General features: G+C 34.7%; 1 protein-coding gene across 1 annotated transcript; it reads left to right on the top strand.

Annotated features, from left to right (window-relative positions):
* Positions 1 to 6,309: 6,309 nt before the first annotated feature.
* Positions 6,310 to 13,249, top strand: LOC109006804 (oxysterol-binding protein-related protein 3A). Its single transcript, XM_018986199.2, has 10 exons — positions 6,310 to 6,647; positions 7,417 to 7,510; positions 7,809 to 7,925; positions 8,022 to 8,094; positions 8,188 to 8,306; positions 8,481 to 8,602; positions 9,056 to 9,232; positions 9,731 to 9,875; positions 11,516 to 11,694; positions 12,784 to 13,249. The coding sequence occupies exons 1-10, from the start codon at positions 6,550 to 6,552 to the stop codon at positions 13,031 to 13,033; spliced, it is 1,374 nt and encodes a 457-aa protein (XP_018841744.2). The 5' UTR covers positions 6,310 to 6,549; the 3' UTR covers positions 13,034 to 13,249.
* Positions 13,250 to 22,172: the final 8,923 nt, after the last annotated feature.

Below are 22,172 nucleotides of genomic sequence, written 5' to 3'. Positions count from 1 at the left end.
TGCAAAGCTGACTCCCTTTTACTTCCCCATCCTCATATTCAGAAGTGTCTTCCCTTTCTAATCCATGAGACCAAGCTTGCTTTGCCACAACTCTGTATTTTTCTGCACATCACTAGATCCTGATGTCAAATACAAAGTATATGTTCTCTCACCACGATCCAAAACCATCGCATGTTTTGTGACCTTCCACATACCTCCAGAAAAGACTACCGAATGACAATTTTCGTCAAACTATCCCACAGAGATCAGGTTTTTCTTCAACTCGGAAGTGTGTCTGACTTTCTGCAAAGTCCACACATTCATGTTTGTGTGTATGATGCGCACATCTCCCACTCCTACTACATCCAATGCTTCTCCATCGGCCATGTGCACCTTACCAAAATCACAAGCAACATAGTTAAGCATGATCTGTCGGTGTGAAGTAGTATGGAACAAAGCCCCTGAATCCAATACCTAATTGTCATTCGAATTGTGTAATGCAAGAAATATAGCATCCTCTATTTCTTTAGTCACCACGTTCACAGCGTCATCCTTAGTCTTCTTTGGATTCCAGCAGTCTCGTTTGATGTGGTCTTTCTTGCCATAGTTCAAGCAAGTGATTTGCTGTCCAGATCTTGACTTGCTCTTACTTCTATTATTGGACCCTGATCCATCATGTCCCTTGTCCTGATTATCAATATTCAGGGCAGAACTCAAACCCAAGATCTTACAAAAATCTCTTAAGCGCACCTCCTCAACAAGAATCAGATCTTATATGTCGTCATACTTCAACTTCATCTTACCAGCGAAATTACTCATAAGCCTTCTTATAGCCTCCCAACCATTTGGCAATGACGCTGACATGATCGATGCCCGAATCTCATCATCATACTCAATTTTGATCGAAGAAAATTGATTTGTGATAGTGTTGAAGTCATTCAAGTGTTGGACAACTAACATACCTTCTACCATCTTGAGGTTGAACAACTTTTTCATCAGGTGCACCTTGTTATTGGCCAACAACTTTTCCTACATGCATGACAAGGTCTCCATAAGATCCGTTGTAGTCTTTTTATTAATAACATTATGTGTAACTGATCTTGACAGGGTTAGCCGAATAACCCCTAGGACCTGTCAATCTAACAAGTTCCAATCAATATCCTCTATGCTATCCGGCTTCTTTCTCAATATAGGAAGATTGAGCCTCTTCCCGTAAAAATAATCCTCAATTTGCATCTACAGAAACCAAAATTCGTGACCATTAAACTTCTCGATCACAGCCTTCACTTTGTCTCCTACCTTCGTTCTCCCTTGGACCCCAACCTTAGGGCTCTGATATCAATTGTTACTTGTTGACAAGTAACAAGCAATTGAGAAAATAAACAATCACACAATCATATGACATAAAATATTACGTGTGTCGATGACGTGTTTCGCAGCCCGAGCACTTCCGCGATAACCAAGCTCACGACACCTGCAACTAAGAGGAAGGAAGGGCTCCGGTGACATCTGGGTTCACTTTGATGCCAAAGTCAGTGAACAATCCTCTAGTGATGAGAATAACTCGGAAGATTAGAAAGAATAATAAAAGGATTCAAGAGAGAGCCCTCCTTAGAAGGGATGGCTGCTATTTATACCTGATCCGGACTTCACTGTCGAGTGTGATCGTGGGGTGTCAGGTCGTACCTGAGTCAGACCTGCTACCACTCATTCTCTGCTGCAACAGTGTGTCAGTCTGCGGCTTAGGCGGCCAAGGGAGGTCGTGCTAGGTCAGACCAGCTCCACCTTTCTACTAGGGTTAGGTGTCAGGTCGTGGCCGAGCCGTCCTATATACCTTGTGTACGCCATTGCGTGCCGGGCCTTCTGACACATGCATTGAATGCGGTATGCCATGAGTCTGACGAGACCACGATCGGGCACGTACAACCGTCCGCATGCAGTAGGGCGTCCTGCTTGGCGCCATATGGTAGGGCTCGGTAGATTGCCAAGTCCCGAGACGATCTCCTTGGCATATCCGAGCTCGATGCCGAAAGTCTTTCCCAGGTTAGTTTGTGGTCACGAGCTCGGCACGTGGTCCTCTGGCCCGAGCTCTTAGCCCCCGACAAGATTTCGTCTTTGGGCCTGGGGTTCCGTAACTTGACCTCCTCGGGCCTGGGCCCCTTCCTCACAACCTGGTTCGACAACTTGCCTACGTCTACAGAGCTGAAAAAGATTTTATTCAGAGAAAAATAAGAACACTGTGGAGCAAATACAATGTCTCTCCCTCCTCTTTTCTCTTTCTCACACACAATGGCTGCCTCTCTATTTTCTCTTTGTTTATGTCATTCAACACACCTGAAGAAGTCACTTAAAAACATATATAATATCATATATATATATATATATATATATTTATATATATAGTCATGTGGTGGAAGCCCTAGAAAAATATATTTTTGGTTATTCGCTTGAGTGAAGTGTCGAGTGTGTCTTGAGTGAATTTTCTATTTGATGCTAGCTCGAGCGGCCTGTCAAGCGAGACTCGAGTGAACTCTCTACTTGAGCTTCGCTCGAGTGTCCTGTCGCGCGAGCCTCGAGCAGAGAGATTCGCTCTAGTGATCAATCGCGCAACTGTCGAGCGAACTTTTTGTTTGATAGTTTCTTAGCTCACAAACCAGATTCCACAAGTCCAACACCATGAAGGTAGCAATGCAAGAGACAAGAGTTCTTGAGGGCAATTGTTGACATAGATGGTGATGACAAACACGATCATGTTGGCAATCACAAACAAAGGGATCAACCAGGGACCTATTTCCTGAAGAGAAGTGTTGCGTACACAAAGAGATTACGCAAACGTAAACTCATAAACTGATTTAACTTCGTGTGATCCATTAGATCTACTTTATGATAAAAGTAAATTTACAATCTGACGTATCACATTAAGTCACGTCACTTTGTGAGTTTATTTTTATATAATATCTTTGTAACTTGCCCCATTTTCTAGTTTAAGAGTGCATGGGCATGCTGCAGATGATGTTGGAACTAGTGGGTATATTACGTTGTTGTGTGCCTGGAGTTCTCTGAATTAAATATTAACTACTTGAAATTGATGAGGTTGGTTGTGACACAAAAAATGAATGCAGAGATGGACATACTAAAAACTTAAAAGGGAAATTAAACATCAGGTGTTTAGACCCTTGGGTCCCACCCAATTTCCATTTTGTTTCGACTCTTCTGACTCGGAACATAGGTGGCTTTACAGTAGGGGTGGCAATATGTGACACGATCCGTTAACCCAACACGAACACAACACGATAAAAGCGGGTTAGGGTTTAGCCTTAACGGGTTCGGGTCAAAACGGGTTGACCCGTTAAGACACGATTGCTTAACGGGTCACTAACGGGTCAACCCGTTATGACCCGTTATAACCCGTTATGACCCGTTAAGAAAATTAAATTTACCTTTATACCCTTAGACCTAAAGGGTAGGGATGACGCTTTACTTCCTTCTTCAAGTTCTAAATTTGTTTAGATCTGTGTTTTAAATTTTTTATTATATTTGAGATTGTAATATTAATATATATACATTGTATGTTTTGTCTATTACATTTGGAATGTAATTTTAATAATGAATATTATTACAAATTGTGTGGATCATATTTGTTTGGATTGTAATTTTAGATTTGTAGTTAGTTTTTTATTTTTTATAGATATTATTTATATTTAAATATTTATATAAAATCAATTAAGTCAAATGGGTCGTGTCGTGTCATGTCGTATTGTGTATGTCCAACCCATTAACGTAAACGGGTTGAAACGGAACGGGTCGTGTCGTGTTATGTCGTGTCAATTTATTTCTTATTCATTAACGGGTCATAACGGGTCGTGTCATGTCAACCCGTTATCTTATCGTGTCGTGTTCGGGTTTAGAATTTTGACACGAAATCCTTAACGGGTCGTGTTCGTGTTGACCCGTTAAGTGTACTGTACATACCTTGACACGACACGAACACGACCCGTTAACACGATTTGACACCCCTACTCTACAGCCACCTTCCCAAGCTTCTCGCTGCAGCTATTATTAGTAGGGTGATGCTACAGCCACCAACGTAGTATTATTTTATATGTATTTTATTTAAATAATTTTTTATATAAATTTTTTAATATTTTTTAAAAATAAAATAAATTTAAAATATTATTAAAAAAATACTTTTTTAATCAGAAAGTAAAAAATATATATATTATAAAAATACTTTATTTTACTTCATAATTAAGAAAGTATTTTTTAATAATATTATGATTTTTTTTAAATATTTAAAATAGACATGCTACAGCTCCCACCAGGACTCCCGTTGGGCTTAACATGTATTTTTCTATGTGTATTTTTTTAATTTATTTTTTATATAGATTTTTTTACACTTTTAAAAAATAAAATAAATTTAAAATATCATTAAAAAATACTTCATTAATCAGAAAGTAAAAAAAAATTATTAAAAAATACTTCCTTAATCATGAAGTAGAATAAATATTATTTTTTACTCTATTTCGTAATTAAGAAAATATTTTTTAATAATATTATAATTTTTCTTTTATTTTTTAAAATATTTAAAATTATTAAAAATATTTATATAAAAAAACTAAAAAATAAATAAATAAATAAATGCTACATGCCCAGCTGGAGCCCCCAGCGGGGCATGTAGCATTTTCCTCATTAGCATAGTTGTTGTGTTTTTCATTTACAATTATTTTTTAATATTTTTTAAAAAATAAAAAAATACAATATCATTTAAAAATATTTATTTAATTACTAAATAAATAATGCAGCGGGAGCTAGGGAAAGGTGAGAGTATCTTTACTCATTCGCAAAATTTGGAGTCTCTTTACGTATGACTATAAAAAACACTAAAGACAGATGTAACGATCAACTGAGACTATTAAGGCAACGTCAATATGAAGGTGTCAGAGTTTAGTTGGGCGGGACTATCTGACAACAATCCCACGTGCCACGTGGGTACCACGTTATAGCCCACGTACTCTGTCCTTTGTGTTAACGCGGCTAAGAGGTAAGCCTTTGTCAAATCTAAAATTTAACTAGAATTTTAATTTTTAACTATATCATCAATTTTTAGTTACGTGAATTTATATTCAATTAGTTATTTTAAAATAAAAATAAAAATATTATATTATATTTTTTAATAAGATTTGACAAATTTTTTTTATATTTTATAAATACACTTTATAAATAAATAAAATAAATAAATAATTCTATCATTAGTATTGAATAAACATTAACAAATAAATATTTATTTATTAATAAAAATTAGTATCCTCAACACAGTCTATAGTCCAACATATATAAAATGAATTAGTTATATTGAGCAACACAGTTCACAAATAAATACCAACACAGTCCACACGATACCAACACAGTTCGCAATTCAACATTAGTATCATCAACACAGTCCACAATCCAATATATCTAAAATGAACATTAATATTGAGCAATACAGTGCACAAATAAATACTAACACAGTCCACACAGTACCGACATAATCCACAGTCTAACATTAGTATCATTAACATCTTAAAGTCCAACTGTAATATTTAAAAATAACATAGGATTAACCGCATTAGCTCATTAAATAATTAAATAAGAGTCATAGTGGAACAAATTAATTTTTTAAGAGTTAGTGCAATCAAGTTCATGCTCTGTTTCGTTGCATAATATACATAAAAAATAATCTAAACATACAAATTATTTATATATAGAGCTTAGAATACCTTGGCCGAACAATCAAATTAGGCCATGTTATAGCTGCCTTTTTGAGTTGTCATATGCTCTATTCAACGCTGGCCGAACATTCTTTTGCCGCCCAAATAAGCCGCCACTGATCTCACGCGAATAATCAAGTAATAACATGTCTACAACTTTAATAATTAAGTGCTAGTTTGAGTAGCGAAGAATATTGCATTATTATTTAATATTATATTATTATTTTTTATAACTGTTTTATTATTATTTATAAAATATTTGAGATTATCTTACTATTTAAACGCTGTCTAATTCAAATAATAATGAGTAGAGTATGAATAAAATAACTCATATTTATTAATTAATAATTAAATAAAAATTATTAATTAATTAATCATTTCATTATGGGCAAAATGGAGATTGTAGGTATTCAAGAAAATAATCGAAATAAATAAGTTTAGATACGGTTGTGATTCTTGTGAATAATTAAGGGAAAAAAAAAAAAAAAAAGCAGCCAAAGGTATTCGTTGTTGAGCTGTACAGCGGAGAGCCGCCTATCTGGATCCTTATATAAACGGTAGCAAAATATAACGATCTTTCACGAAACGCGTGGGCCTATGATTTATCATTCCACGCCGAGTTTACGGAAAGTTCTTCAAATTTGACTTCAAAGTTCAAACGAAAGAACCGCCAACGACAGTCGTTGCCGCTTCTCTATAAACCAATCCCAATCCGAAGGTCCAGCCTCCTCTCTGAATTGAACTCTCCGCCCCCTCCTCTCTCTCTCTCTCTCTCTCTCTCTCATAGCACCCGTAAAGCACTTCAGCAAGGGTTTCAGAAATGGATTCTACGGATCCGAAGCAAGGCGGTGGGTTTTTCGCTTCCATCGCTACCAGTTTGACGAATTTCGGTAGCGCCATGACCAAATCAGTCAACGGGTATAGCCATCGCTTTGTTTGGATCTTCCGCTACTATTTTCTTTTCTTTTGAATTCTTTTATCCCGATCTAGGTACAGAAATCGATTTTTTTTTTCCTCTTTCATTTCTCGGATGATCCTGGGATAAATTATTACCGTTAATTATTCATTTCCTATTTTATTAAATTTCTACGATCCCGATATTGGATAAAGCTTAACTCCATTATATACTTATTTTCGTTGTTGATCTTAATGGTTTCCTTCAATTACTGTGTTAGTCCTTTCATATTCGTTGCCATGATGATAACTATACTGCTAGAGTTTAAGGTTAGAGCCTCCCAAAGAAGCAGTATTCCTTACTAGTTTGAAAATCTCTTTGATCATTTGTGTTTCTGTGCCACACGTCTTCCACCTCAAAACTGAAGCTGAAATGGTTGTCTTGTATATTTCGTAGATTTATTGATGGTCTCCGTTACAGTTGTTGTGGCGTTGTTTGGGTTGTTGATTACTTATATAATTTTATATCATATGCAGGAATGTCTGTTTATTTAGGAATCACACACTTTGTGTAGCTTGTTTCCTGTTGTATTCTATCATGTAACGCCCAATCTTTCTCACCTGTGCATATTCTGCAATCCGAGTTTTTATAAGTTTCTGCTTAACATGGTGAAAGGATGTATTTTATGGTTTGCCAATCTTGACTGTGCGTTCACCATGTATATTGACTGCACTAGTTCCACGTGTTGAAGAATCCAATTGTTTGACAATCTATTGGCTTTGTATTATACAGGATACTGGGTTATGAAGGGCTGGAAGTTGTTAATCCGGAAGGAGGCACCGAAGATGCTGAAGAAGAAGCAAAAAGAGGTAGATGGAAACAAGAGGTACACTACTTGCTTCACTATGTTCTTATCATATTGTATATATTCAATAGCAAATTTAGATGGAAACAAGAAGTACACTACTTGCTTCCCTATGTTCTTATCATATTGTATATATTCAATAGCAAATAGAAAAGCCATTACCCCAGTAGATTGGTTCTTATGCGTGTATCTGGGTTGCTTTCCAGAATTTGATGTCGAGTATGTGTGGCTAGTCAAGATGCATTAAAATTATTTGTGTTTTTCATATTGTTTAGGTATATGTGAATACCCATTTCTAACTTCGTTCTTGTTCTTCCAGGATCGGGATGGCCACTGGAGAATGATGCAAAACCATGTAGGCTCTGATGTCACATCATTGGTGACACTTCCCGTACTTATATTTGAGCCAATGTCAATGCTGCAGAAGATGGCAGAGGTTTGTGTTGGTTGCACTTTAACTGCATTGCTGGGAAGCTCTTGCTATATTTGATGTTGTTGAGGAAACTAAAATATTATCAAATGTTTTTTACAGCTTATGGAATACTCCTATCTGCTAGATCTGGCAGATGAATGCGAGGATCCCTACATGCGATTGGTGTATGCAAGTAAGCATTCTTTTGCAGCTGTCTCTCTGCTAGTGCATGTTTGTATGTCCGTGTGTGGTGTGTGATCTGGGACTTATGATTGGCTGTTTGCAGCATCTTGGTTTATATCTGTCTACTATGCACTCCAGCGAACTTGGAAGCCATTTAATCCCATCCTTGGGGAGACTTATGAAATGGTTAATCATGGTGGCATTACATTTATAGCAGAACAGGTAAGTTTTTGGATCATCTAATCATTTTTTTTTTTTTTTTTTGTGATGCTGATTTTTATGGAAGTGGTAGTTTTTTTAATCTATTCTTGATGAGTGGATATTAACTGCAAGTTAGAGCCACATTTTCTGCTCCACCTAGTTTTAATATCCTTCTCAAATTATTTTTCCTTTCAGGTTTGTCATCACCCTCCAATGAGTGCTGGACATGCTGAGAATGAACATTTTATTTATGACATAACTTCAAAGGTGAAAACCAAATTTTTAGGGAATTCACTCGATGTCTATCCTCTTGGAAGGTAATCATATTTTTCTTTGTTTGTCTATATCTCCATGATATTGTTAAAAGGTTCTAAGATCCTATGAAATTTGTTGAATTCATTATTACAAAATTCTTGATGTTGCTACCACAAATTCGTGGTTCCTTATTTTTTTCACTTATTATACTAATAAGAAAGCTGGTGTATAAATGACCCCTTGAGTACTTTGTGTTTGAGCAGAGTTATTGTCCTAATTCTCACTTGGCCAGGAACTAAAAACATGTTCCATTTGACTGCCAATTGGAAATGTCTGATTTTACTTTTTACAATTCGGTTAGGTGAATCTGTTCATAGAATTGGCAATGTCTGATAATACTTTTTACAATTCGGTTGGGTGAATCTGTTCATAGTGGCCACATTTTCTGTTACTCTTATTAGCAAGCTAGCATTATGTCAACGGTTTGCTAACTTTTAGTACATGTTTGGATGCAGGACACGAGTGACACTCAAAAGAGATGGTGTCGTTCTGGGTCTGGTGCCGCCTCCAACAAAAGTGAACAATTTAATCTTTGGCAGAACATGGGTTGACTCACCAGGGGAGATGATCTTGACAAATTTTACCACCGGAGACAAAGTTGTGCTGTATTTTCAACCATGTGGCTGGTTTGGGTATTACTATTTCCTTTCAAGTAGTTGTGATTTCTCCTGCTGGCATACATGTAGTGTACATGTTTGTTAATTTGGATAGATACTACCATCTTATGTGGGGCATTTTTCGTACAAGCAAGGTGGCAGTAATAGCATGCCACCTTTATATGGTTTTCTATGCTACATACCAGTCTTATGTCAACATTTTCCTTACTAGAGGCATGAGTTCTTTCCTGCGTTTGTCGCTATTGTACGCTTGTCATCCTCATTCCAGTTATCTGTCTTAAGAAATGCTATATGCACCGGCGAGCAATATTTATATCTTGTGTATGTGCTAAGAGTCTCTCTGAAAATCATGCGTGGATATACTTAATACACACAGGATGGATTGAGCGTTATAGAATATTGGATATATTTGTTATAAATCCTTTGATTGGGAATGCATGTGTGGTTCATCACTCAATGTAGGCTTTCCTTGCTTTTTCATTCTTAATATGACATTGGCAATTGTGCCCGCAGAGCTGGTCGCTACGAAGTGGATGGGTATGTATATAATGCTGCTGAGGAACCCAAGATCTTGATGACTGGAAAGTGGAATGAGTCAATGAGTTTTCAACCTTGTGACCTGGAAGGGGAGCCACTTCCTGGAACCGAACTGAAAGAGGTCAGCTCTTCAAATATTGTTTTCTGTTTGTACTATTTTGAACCCTTAGGGGTTGGCTTAAGTGGTAAGAGCCTTGGTCTTAGTGGTATGCTCCCCCAAGGTTTATGGTTTGAACCTTTTGGTGGTGCAAACAATTTATCGGGGCCATCGGACTGGGGGAGTTTTCCCTTGAATTACCTGATGTGCATTTGGGGGAAACTTCTTCCAAAGGGATGCGCACTATTGGGATTAGTCGGGACTTTGTTTTGGACAAGTGCCAATTAAAAAAAACCTATTTTGACTGGTTTCATTGACATCCTTGTAAATAAATTTAGCAGCATGCTCCCGTTAACTTCAGCAAATTCTGTGGTTGTACACACTCTTTCAGTACTACCTTGGTCATCAGGCTGGGCTGTGGCTTCAACATGTTTAAAATCGTTGGTGGCTAAGATGTTCTTGCCACCTATTTGTTGAAGTTGTATATATGCAAGTAATTTGATTTGCGTGCTGCTAAAAGTTCAATGCTTTTAGAGACTTGCTTGTTACAGACACTTACAGGAACACAGACGAATATAGTTTAAGAAACGAAACAATAGCTTTAAATTAGAATCAGACATAGTTCTCAGTCTGTCTGACATGCAGATCTGTTCTTGTGGGTTTGAGACTCTGTCGATTGTGATACTTGTTAATTGTATTGGTGTTAGTTGGGTGATAAACTTATTAATGCAACCTCCTGTTGATGAGCTTCATTTTGTTGATGCTCAAAAAAGTATAGATTACAAGGAAAAGCAAATAATGTTTTCCACAGGGGAGCAGATTGCCCTGTGCTGAAATATCTTCATAGTTGAGAATCACTATATATTTGCTTCCTTGTGGAGAGGATTGTGCTGTTTTTGGGCCCATTTGGATACTTAGAATATCTCAGAATATTTGTAAATAATAGTAAAATGCTTTAGGTTAAGATGATTTATTGGGTTTTGGGAAATGAGGGAGAAAAAGTTGAATAAAAATATTATAAAGTAAAAAAATTGTTTCCATATTATTTTTGTTTTGAAATTTGAATTTTTTTTTTATGTTTTGTTTGGAAGTTTGGAAAAGTTCTAATGATTATTTTAGATAAAGAAGTAGAAGATTTGAAATTGAAAAATGTTTTTTTTTATTGATGTTTGGGAAGGAAATATCTGAGAATGTCTTCGAATACTTGAGAATACTTGTGTTCCCAAACGCACCTGAGTACATCGTGTTTAAGAATAACCCAACAAGTAATCACTATATTTTCTTTAGATTTGAAGTCTTAAGAGGACCTGGAAAGACTTTCTTTGCTTTCATCAGCCGGAGTCTTGGAATCAATTATTGAGTCTCATAGTGTAGAATCATCTATGAACTTAATTTTTGCAGAAAATTAATCAATTATGATTATAGGTCACGAAATATTCACTCTTATGACATATATGCAATTTAAAGGACTGCCTTGGTGGTGAGGTGATGGTTTTTGCAATGCTGCTATAGACCTATGAGATAATTTTTCATATAAATATATATATCTCCCTAAATCTTGGCAGTTTATTTTTTAAGGGTACTTTTCAGCTCTTGTGGTTGAAGTAGAAGGCAAATATTGTGAATAAACCTTATTGGAGTTATTCTATTGCTCCATTGTGCAGGTATGGAGAGTTGCCGATGCTCCAGAAAAAGACAGATTCCAGTATACACATTTTGCACACAAGCTAAACAGCTTTGACACTGCTCCCAAGAAGCTATTGGCATCAGATTCTCGTCTGCGTCCTGATAGATATGCACTTGAGAAGGGTGACCTATCCCAAGCTGGTTTTGAAAAGAGCAAGTCAGATTCTCTCTCTCTTCTCTCTCTCTCTCTCTGTGTTGTGTGTTTGATGCACGCACTCAGAAGCACATGCACCCTAAAACTCTCATACATCGGCTAAGTAATTTAGGATGAATACTAATGACAATTGTGGACTCTGTCGCCATTCACTAATCATGGTACCTCTGTTTTAAGTTCTGCACAATACATGCATGGTGTCAGCATTCTCCATTACATTGGTACTCTGAGGTAAGTGATTGGCGGTCATGCACATTTCCACAGCTACTATTACCATTAGGGACAGGATGGCAAGAATTACCATGCTAACTGCACCCATTGTAGTGTGAATTTTTTTTTTCTTTTTGTCGAAAAATTTATTTTATCCAGGGAAACAACGGGGTCTCCAAGTGACCGGTGTTCACATTTAAAATAAGAGAATTCTCAATCCTTGGGCTGAAACTTTGATTGGTAAAAGGATTGTGTATTTATTCTAGCTGAGTGGGGAAATTGGCTTGTTTGGACACTTGAAGTATTTCAAAATTCTGTAAATAATAGTGAAATGATTTGAGTTAAGATGTTTTATTGGAATATGGAAATAATAAAAAAAAAGTTGAATAAAAATATTTTAGAGAAATATTTGTTTGAATATAATTTAGAGAAATATTTTAACGACAAAGAAATTTCACAAAAGTGAACCCATAAACTGACGTGATTTAATGTGGTATGTTAGATTATAAAATTACTTTTATTTTAAAGTATATTTCGTATCATATGAATGCATTTCAGTGTGGGTTTACTTTTGTGAGATTTTTTTATAGCTGTAGCACTTATCTTTTTTATATTATTTTTGTTTTGAAGTTTATCAAGGTACTATTAATTTTTGTGTTTTGTTTTGAAGTTTGTAAAAGTTATATTAGTTTTTGTATTTGCATAATGCTTAAGTAATGATTAGATGAAAAAGTTGAAAATTTGAAATTAAAAAGTATTTTGTGTTTGATTGATATTTGGAAATAAAGTTATGAGAAATTTTGAGAATTTTGTATCTCATGTGTGTCCAAATGTCGCCACTGTTTAATTTGATCTGGCTGTTATTTTTTGTTTTTGTTACAGGCTGGAGGAGAGGCAGAGGAGTGAAAAGAGAAACCGAGAGGCTAATGGCCATCAGTTCACTCCAAGATGGTTTGACTTTACTAATGAAGTCACTCCTACACCTTGGGGTGACTTGGAAGTGTACAGCTACAATGGCAAATATACTGAACACCGGGCTGCTGTCGATGATAGCTCAGATGGCGTCCAAGAGACCAACATTACACCAACAGAGTTCAACCCCTGGCAATACGAAAATTTGGCCTCAGAATGATTGGTGTACATCATATGTATTCTTTTTTCTTTTCTTTTCTTTTTTTTTTGTCTTTATTTTTCTCTATGGGCTATATATATATCAAAAGTATTATTAGGTGTGTTTAGCAACTGCTAATGTTATCTTCGTACTCATTAAATTTGATACGCAGTTTTAGTTTGTTCAAGCATTAGATTTCCTAAATGATTCAGTGATTGCTCTGCTCTTTTGTTTGCCATGTTCTGACATTATTTCCAGTATACGGGATTACTGGGTACGAAATGACACTTTCTGGTGGGTCGGTCGCATCTTCCTCTCACCACGAAAATAATACCGAATTCCTTTGTTTTTGTCGTGTCTCTGGCTGTCCCTTTTGTCAACCTTAGGACAGTACCGAATCAACTTGAATATTCTTGAAGGAACCTCGAAATGAGGCGACATACTTTTGAATGTTTACTTGTTTATAATATGTTGGAGCACTCTCATTGAAATAGTTAAATTAAAGTACATTTTTTATGAATATAAGATGAATTTAACTTTTAACTATTCCATTTATATAAATCTCCACATTGGAATAGCTATTTTTTCATTATATGACAATAAAATAATATACGATGAATTTAACTTTGACTATTCACATCAAATCTCCAAATTGGATTATCCATTTATTCATTATATAGTAATGAGTAATTAATAATTTTTTAATTTTTTAATTTTTTTAATTATGAATTTATTTTATTTTATCATATTTTACTATTCATAATATTATATATTAATTTGTAATTGTATTTTAATTATATTTTTTCAATTGTTATTTAAAATAGAGAGAGAAATAATTAATATTAAAAGGAGAGAGAAAGAAATAATATAAAAAGGATTTGATGAATGAATAGTGTGTTCCAAATTTAGAAATTAGTTTGGATATTACTGTAGCTATATTCCAAATATTTGGAATATAGCTAATTCAATGTGAACAATTTATTGATCTAATAGCTAAATTCTCATTGGATTTAGTTTTTAGCTAATCCAATGAGAATGCTCTTACAGAACAATATTTTGAAAGAAGGGGTATTTTTGTAAATTATTTTATAAAATTAAAATAATTTTATAGAAATATTATTCTTTTATAATATATATTGTGAAATATATTATAAAATGTGTTATGTGAATATTAAATTACGGCTGGAGAATTGTTAGGCTAACCCCACCAAGCTGCAGTCGATAATCACAAAACACATGTAACAGTAGGGGTGATAATATGTGACACAACTCGTTAATCTCACACAAATACGACATAATAATAGTGGGTTTGAGTTTACTCTTAACGGATTCAGATCAAAACGGGTTGATCCGTTAAGACACGATTGCTTAACGGGTTGTTAACGGATCAACCCGTTTTGACCCATTAAGAAAATTAAAGTTACAATTATATCCTTATACCTAAAAGAAAATTGTTGGGACTTTAATTTCGATATTTTTATTGTTTGGATTGTAATTTTGGACTTGTAGTTAGTTTTATATTTTTTTTTATAGATATTATGATTTTAACATTTATATAAAGTTATGATAAACTTAATCAGGTCAAACGAGTTAATTTCAATCTGTTCAACCTATTTACATAAACGGGTTGAAACGGGTCAGGTCATGTTAACCTATTTCGTAGTATTCACTAATGGGTCGTGTCGTGTCAACCTGTTATGTTAATGAGTCGTGTTAGAGTTTGAGATTTTGACACAAAAAGTAGGGGTGAAAAAAAAAACCAATCAACGGGTAAACTAGACCAAACCGGTGAGTTCATTTCGGTACCGGTTCCATGTTTTTCAAAACCGGTCGAAATCAGTTTGGTTTCAGTTTTCTTTTTTCTAACACTGGATCGGACCCATTCATATAAATATATATTTTTAATTTTTTATATTATATAAAATATTTTTTATATGGTTTTTTTTATTATATATAATTTTGATATCTAATATATATAATTATATATAAAATAATCTTATATTATACACTAAATTACTAATTAAAATAACATTAAAATTTAAAATCTTATATAAATAACTATATATTATCAGTATAGTCTATAATACAATTATAATATATATTATAACATACTACAATATTATCACTATATTATTATATACCATAATATATATAGAATATTATATATACTATATATAAAATATACCGAAAAAATCAGACCGAAATTGATAAAACTAGAAGTATCAGTTTAAAGGTATAATCGGTACGGTATTGGTTCTTCAAATCTCAAAACCGGTGTATATTGGTTTAATTCTAAAATATGTCTAAAACTGGACCGAACTGGACCAGTTACACCCCTAATGATAAGCTTAACGAGTTATGTTCGGGTTGACTCATATAATATAATATACATACATTGACACAACACGAACACAACGTTAACACGATTTGACACCTATATCAGTAACGGTAACACATTAGCAAACTGGAAAGTAGAAATGAAATAAAGAATCCATTGGTTGTGCATTTTGAACAAAATTCTTTAAATTTTACGGATATATGGATTTTAACATAATCCATTGAAAATGCTCTTAGAACGGTATAGTTTAAAAATTAAAGCATGGTTCGACTACTGAAACCATCTCAACTCATTTCATTTTATCTGATTTTACAATTTTTCCAAACATTCAAATAAAATATAATAAACAATTCAACTTTTTCAAATATCAAAATAGAAATAATATTTTATTTAACTTTCATCTCATTTAAGCCTCGTTTGTTTTCATAACTCCTCTTAACTCATTTCATTTAGTCATTACGATTTTTTCAAATTTTCACATAAAATAAAATAATCAATTCAACTTTTTACAAATCACAAAATATAAATAATATTAAAAAAATATATTCTAACAATATTTTATTCAAAATTTAACTTTAATCTCAATTAATCTCATCTCATCTGCGAAAACAAACGAATCTCATCTCAATTCACTATCCAAACCAGGTGATGTTTGGAAACAATTTACATCTCATCTCATTTCCTTTCCAAACATCATTAAAATACAAACACTTTTAAACTAATCATTACAATTTTTACAAGCTAATCATTATAAATTTTTCAAACTTTTAAATAAAAAATAAGAGTAATGATATACACACAACACATTGCACAACACATTGCACAACAATGTTATAAAATGAGGGTATTTTTGTAAAATGATGTTATTTTTATAAGATGTTTTGCAAATAATACCCCTCATTTAAAACATATACACTACAATAATTATGACCTTTTGCCATGAATTTTTTTTTCAAGACATATGGCCGTGGCAAATAATTATCGAATCACACGAAAGGCATGCATGGAAAATAAAACAAGCATTTTCCCATGACATATTGTCGGGAAGTAAAACTTTGTGGGGAAAAGAAGTTTTTATAGCCAAAAAAAATTTATTGCGGCAAATTTTTATCACCGCAATAAGTTTGGTCAGAAATTTTGTCTGTGCATGGGTAATTATTTTATTGCGACGAAGTTATCAAGTTTTTGCGGCGAAATCTTGTCTCCGCAAATAATAATACCTGAATTAATTATTCCTTTATGGGTTATTTCGTTTTCACGGCAAAATTAACTTATGTTGCGGTGACTAAAAGTCGTCGCAAAACTTGATAACATTAATACCCGCGTTTTCCTCTTTTCCCTTTCTTCCCCCATCCCTCACACCCGGTGATTGTGAGCCGCGAACTCACCTCTCTCATCCTTCGACTACGAGCCTCTCCCCCCCGCGAGACCTCACCTAGTCACCTGGCACCAGTCCGCCTCCCATCGTGACCTCACCCAATTTGTTGTCATTCCCTAACAACCTCTGCCTGCCACAGTCTAGTAGACGCACTAGGTCGACACGATGAGCCTCTCTCTCTTCTCCCTTCCTCTTCTCTCTATGTAATTTGTGATGATATGATTGTTTAATTTGTGAATCTGTGTAATGTGAATATGTGAAATTTGTGTTGATTCTGTTGTGTAATGTGTAATCTGTGTAATTTGTGAATCTGTATACATTACAATTTGATAGACTGCATGGTTTAGAGGAAATTATTTTTTTTAAAAAAAACTCAATTTAAAGAAGACCTTTATCTAAATATAAGTATTTAACCATAGCTAACACCCATGACCATTTTGCAAATGTCATAGTGCCAAAAGACATAGTGCTCAACTGATACTTAAATGAGAAAGCTTGGGTGATTTTTAATCTAGCCATGGCTAACACCCATGACAGTTTAATCTATAGTTAGAATTGTAAAGATTTCATCCCAAAGTTTGGGTGATTTTTTTATTTCATTTTTCATGGTCTAGTTCAAAACATCTACTTATATCAGTTTAGCATGCATTAAATATTGTCTTCAAAAGGACCTATAAAAAACGTAAGAATCACAGCCATTAAAAAATTAAGAACCTCCCGATCAAAAGAAAGCAAAAAAATTGCAGAATCTCACTTGGGGAACAAAACTATATAATTTCAATGTGGCCAGCATCATAACTTCCTGCTGAAATTGTTGCTCCATCAGTTGTGCCTTTTTTGGATCATTCTCTGGCCTCTCCAAAATCTTGATAGCAACATCCTACCATTATAAGTACCTCTGTACAGTTTCCCAAAAGCCCCTTGAGCAAAAGCTGATCCCATATTGAGCTTCCTTAAATTAGTTGTCCACTCATCAAAATTCTCAAGCCCCAAAGTAGGGGAATTGCTACAAAAATGATGCATTGGCAAGAGCATCATCGCTCAAGGCATGTGTGACTCTTCCTCTATGATTTGCACTTACTGCAACTTTGTGGTTGTTAGTAAGATCTTCAGCATCTCACAAGATTTCAGCATCAAACCTTGATTGTAATAAACAAAAACTTATTTTGCAAATAACTTTTGGTTTAAAGGTCTTCTCAATTATTACTTTCAAAGACAAATTTGAAATTTTTACAAAAAGGAAAACACTCACTTTGATTGCTGGGATAGAAACAATAAGGACAAGAAAGGAAAAGAAAATTATACATAAGTTGAATTAAGCACCTCCATCCAAAATTCCAACTGCACTTACTAAATCTGATTGGCAAATATCAGCTGGTTGTTCCATAAGTTGATAAAGGAAACAACATGAAAAATAAGATTCAAACTTTCATATTTCCTTCCTTCATTGGTTTTCTTGGCATATTCAAACTTTCATAATACCAAATAAAAATTACAAATTTCTTCCAAAACAAGTTGGTTGGTAAAAAATGGAACAATTAGCTCAAAACAAAAAATCTCATACTAAACTTTTCTTAGGGCCCAACAGAATCTCCCCACTAGATTCTCATAATCCGAATTTCCCCACAATAAGCCACCTCATATTTGAGAAATCAAGTATACAAAGCAAGGAATCATTACTCAATTGATACATAAAATGCAATAAGCACCACACTTTATCAACAGAAAGCAAGAGCTTTTTATACATATTCAATGCCCCTAATCAGTGCTTTGACTAGCATATTCTCTCATTGATAATTAAGGATCAAAGAAGAACCTTGACTTATAGACCCGAATTTATTTTTTCAAAATTTATTTACCTCTATCCATAAAGAGTAAGTGGATTGCAACTGTAAATGGATTTTAAGTTCAATCAATCAATAATAAGAAATTTCAACCAAGATGAGAAATATGCTTGAGGATTTTTTTTTTAAAAAAAGGAAATAGGAAATCGAAATCATTCAAATAACTTTCAAATGATTAATTAATCATTGTTTGTTTTTAAGTGAAAATCTAATTAAATGCTAACTTATAAGTCGAGCTAAGATTATTGTGAGATATATATATATATATATATATATATATTTATATAGTGGTGTAGTGCTTTGTAGCTACGAAATACTTAATAAATAATTTTTTTTGTGAAAATTATGCTCCAAACGTATTATAATGACAGATGGTTGTCCAGTTTGAATTGCTTGTGTAGATTGTTATTTCCCTCTATTGAAAATCATACTTTTTTCCCTATGGGTTAGATAGTAAATATTTCGTACACCCGCCAATTTTGAAATGATTACCCAACGATTTAGCCATCTCAACCAAATTACTGTGTCAATTTTTCATCAATATCATTATATTTCTTGTTCTATTGCAGCCCTTTCTCAATTGGATTTTCCATCTTAAAACTTTAGTATTCCAAATCAATACCATAGGAAGGATGGAGCTGCCACATTTCATCTCTGAACAAGACAACTACTGAATTTGTTGTTTCCCTTCAGATTTGTCATCCACCATGTCCTCATCATTGTGTATAAAATTTGTAGTTTAACCTTATTTCTCTGTGTCATATGTTGTTGTTTTGGTTCACAAACTTCTATTAAATTGTACCCATAATAGTTATCACTTAAGGAAAACACTTGCAAAAGACAAATGTGCAAGGCCATCTCAAATACTCCATGTTTACATCATAATTCATGAACCATCGACTAACTTCGCCAGAAGCTACAACTACTGAGTTGGGCATATCATCAAGAGATAGTTATTTGGTGGACACAATTCTGAAACAACTTTTCACTTAATTTCATGAAAAACCATTAATTTAACCCTTACTAATTTGAACAATTACCAGATGGATAAGGCTTGGATGCATATTGAAGATAGATTGCAAGACAAGAAATACGCAGAAGCATTAAAAAATTCATAGAGATGGCAAAGGCGCATGCACCTGGTAGAGACTACATTAGGTGTCCATTTAGGAGGTGCCGAAATAGAAGTTTCCATCCTTCTACTATGGTTAAGGATCATTTGTTCATCGTAGGAATATATACTACTTATATGAAATGAATTTTCCATGGTGAGGAGGAAACTTTGCTCGACGCGACATTTTCAGATGAAGAAGGTGACGGTGCCAATAACTACAATGACTACATTGATGATGTCGACGAGATGTTAAATGACATCCGTGTGGGGTCCTTTATGGAAAATTCCGGTACACTATCTGCTAATGCAAACGCTGGTCACCATGTCACACATCTAATGCTCCAATCAACCTTAACTTTGAAGAGTTGCTTAACGATGCAAAACGTCCACTTTATCCAACATGTAATAAGTTCTCAAAGCTGTCATTCATAGTCAAGTTGCTACACATAAAGACAATTGGTGGTTGGACTGTGAAGTCGTTCTACATGGTTATAAAGATTTTGCAAGCTGCATTTCTCGATACATTGTTCCCAACCTTATATAACGAGGATCGCCGCTTACAGCGTGGGTTGGGCTTTACTTACATGAAGATACATGTATGACCAAATGATTGTGCCTTGTTTTGGAAGGAAAATGCTGAAAAAGATGAGTGCTCTAAATGTAATGCATCAAGGTGGGTATCAAGTACAACATACCCACAAAAGATCCCCCAAAAAGTCCTCTGATATTTCCTTTTGAAGCCACGGTTGTAAATGTTGTTTATGTCAAAAAAGACTACGCAAGCTAAAAGATCGTGTTGACGATCCAAGTTGCATGAGACATCCGATTAATTCTAGGGTATGGAAAGACTTTGACAACAAACATGGTTGGTTTGCCGCAGATCCACATAATGTTTGACTTGGTCTAGTGAGTGATGGGTTCAACCCATTCAATAACATGAGTAAACCCTCAACATTTGGCCAGTGCTACTTGTCCCTTACAACTTGCCCCCTTGGTTATGCATGAAAGATCCATATTTGATGATGTCGTTGTTAATCCCTGGACCTAAGGCACCGGGAAATGATATTGATGTGTTCATGCGTCAACCAATCGATGAGTTGAAGGAATTATGGCATAAGGGAATTCGTACATATGATGCACACAAAAGACAAATATTTTCATTGCATTCAGTGTTATTTTGGACTATCAATGACTTCCCCGTATATACCAATCTTTCAGGTTAGAGCACAAATGGTAAGATGGCATGCCCTACATGTAAGCCTGAAACATATTCGTTGTGGCTGGTTTATAGCCGTAAACATTATTATATTGGTCATCGTCAGTGGTTGGCTTCAAATCATAGTTGGAGATGGAAAAAAAAAATACTTTTAATGGTAAGGAAGACCATCGTCTCCAACCAGAAATCATCACTGGAGAGGCATTGCTTGATCAATTACATGAGGTCTCAAATGTGCAGCTGGATAAATCTGCAAAGAAGAGGAAACGTACACCCACTGAACTTAACTGGACGAAAAAAAGTATATTATTTGAGCTTCCTTACTGGTTAGACTTGGGATTGAGACATAACTTGGACGTCATGTATATTGAGAAAAACATTTGTAATAATGTGCTTCGAACTTTGATGAATATTAAAAGTAAAAGTAAGGACACTATTAAAAGTAAGGACACTCATAGACTCATACATCTATGAGTCTTGCAGCTTTTCATGTTAAATGTAACTGAGCGAAGGAGTTTTTGTGCGTGGTTGCAGAAGTCAAATTCTCCGATGGTTTTGCCTCAAATATTGTCCGGTGTACCAACATTAACGAAGGGAAAATCATGGGAATGAAGAGCCATGATTGTCATATCTTTATGCAAACGTTGTTGCCGGTTGTGATTGGTAGGTACTTGCAACCTGATGTGCGTCAAGTTTTGTTCGAGTTAAGCTTGTTTTGCAAAGAATTATGTTCGTGAATACTGCAGAAAGCAACATTGGAACGACTTCAAGCTAATAACCCCATAATTATTTGTAAATTGGAAATGATATTTCCACCTGCATTTTTCGATATTATGATGCACCTTGCTATTCACCTACCAGAAGAGGCATTACTAGCTGGCCTTGTGATGTACAAGTGGATGTACCCTTTCGAGAGGTATATGGGTAAGTTCAAGAGGTACGTCCGCGATAGAGCAAGACCAGAAGGCTCAATTGCTGAGGTATTTGTTCATGTCGAGTGCCTAATATTTTGTACTATATACCTTAATGATATCAAGACAAGGCACAACCAAGAGGAACACAACAGTGATGTTCAACATGTCTCCCCACAGCAAAGTGTATTTGTTTTCTCCCAAAAGGTTCGCCTGTTGGGGGGAACAATCTTAGAAAAAATGCCCAACACACTGTTGGCCAAGGCTGAGTGATATGTGCTTAACAATTGTAAGTTTGTATATTGCACTTCCTATACATGGATATCCTTCTATTTTTATTATAATTAGTAATTGTGTTA

Source organism: Juglans regia, chromosome 4 (genome assembly GCF_001411555.2).
Source record: "Juglans regia cultivar Chandler chromosome 4, Walnut 2.0, whole genome shotgun sequence".
NCBI classification, from domain to species: Eukaryota; Viridiplantae; Streptophyta; class Magnoliopsida; order Fagales; family Juglandaceae; genus Juglans; species Juglans regia.
This window is presented reverse-complemented; position numbering and strand designations above follow the sequence as displayed.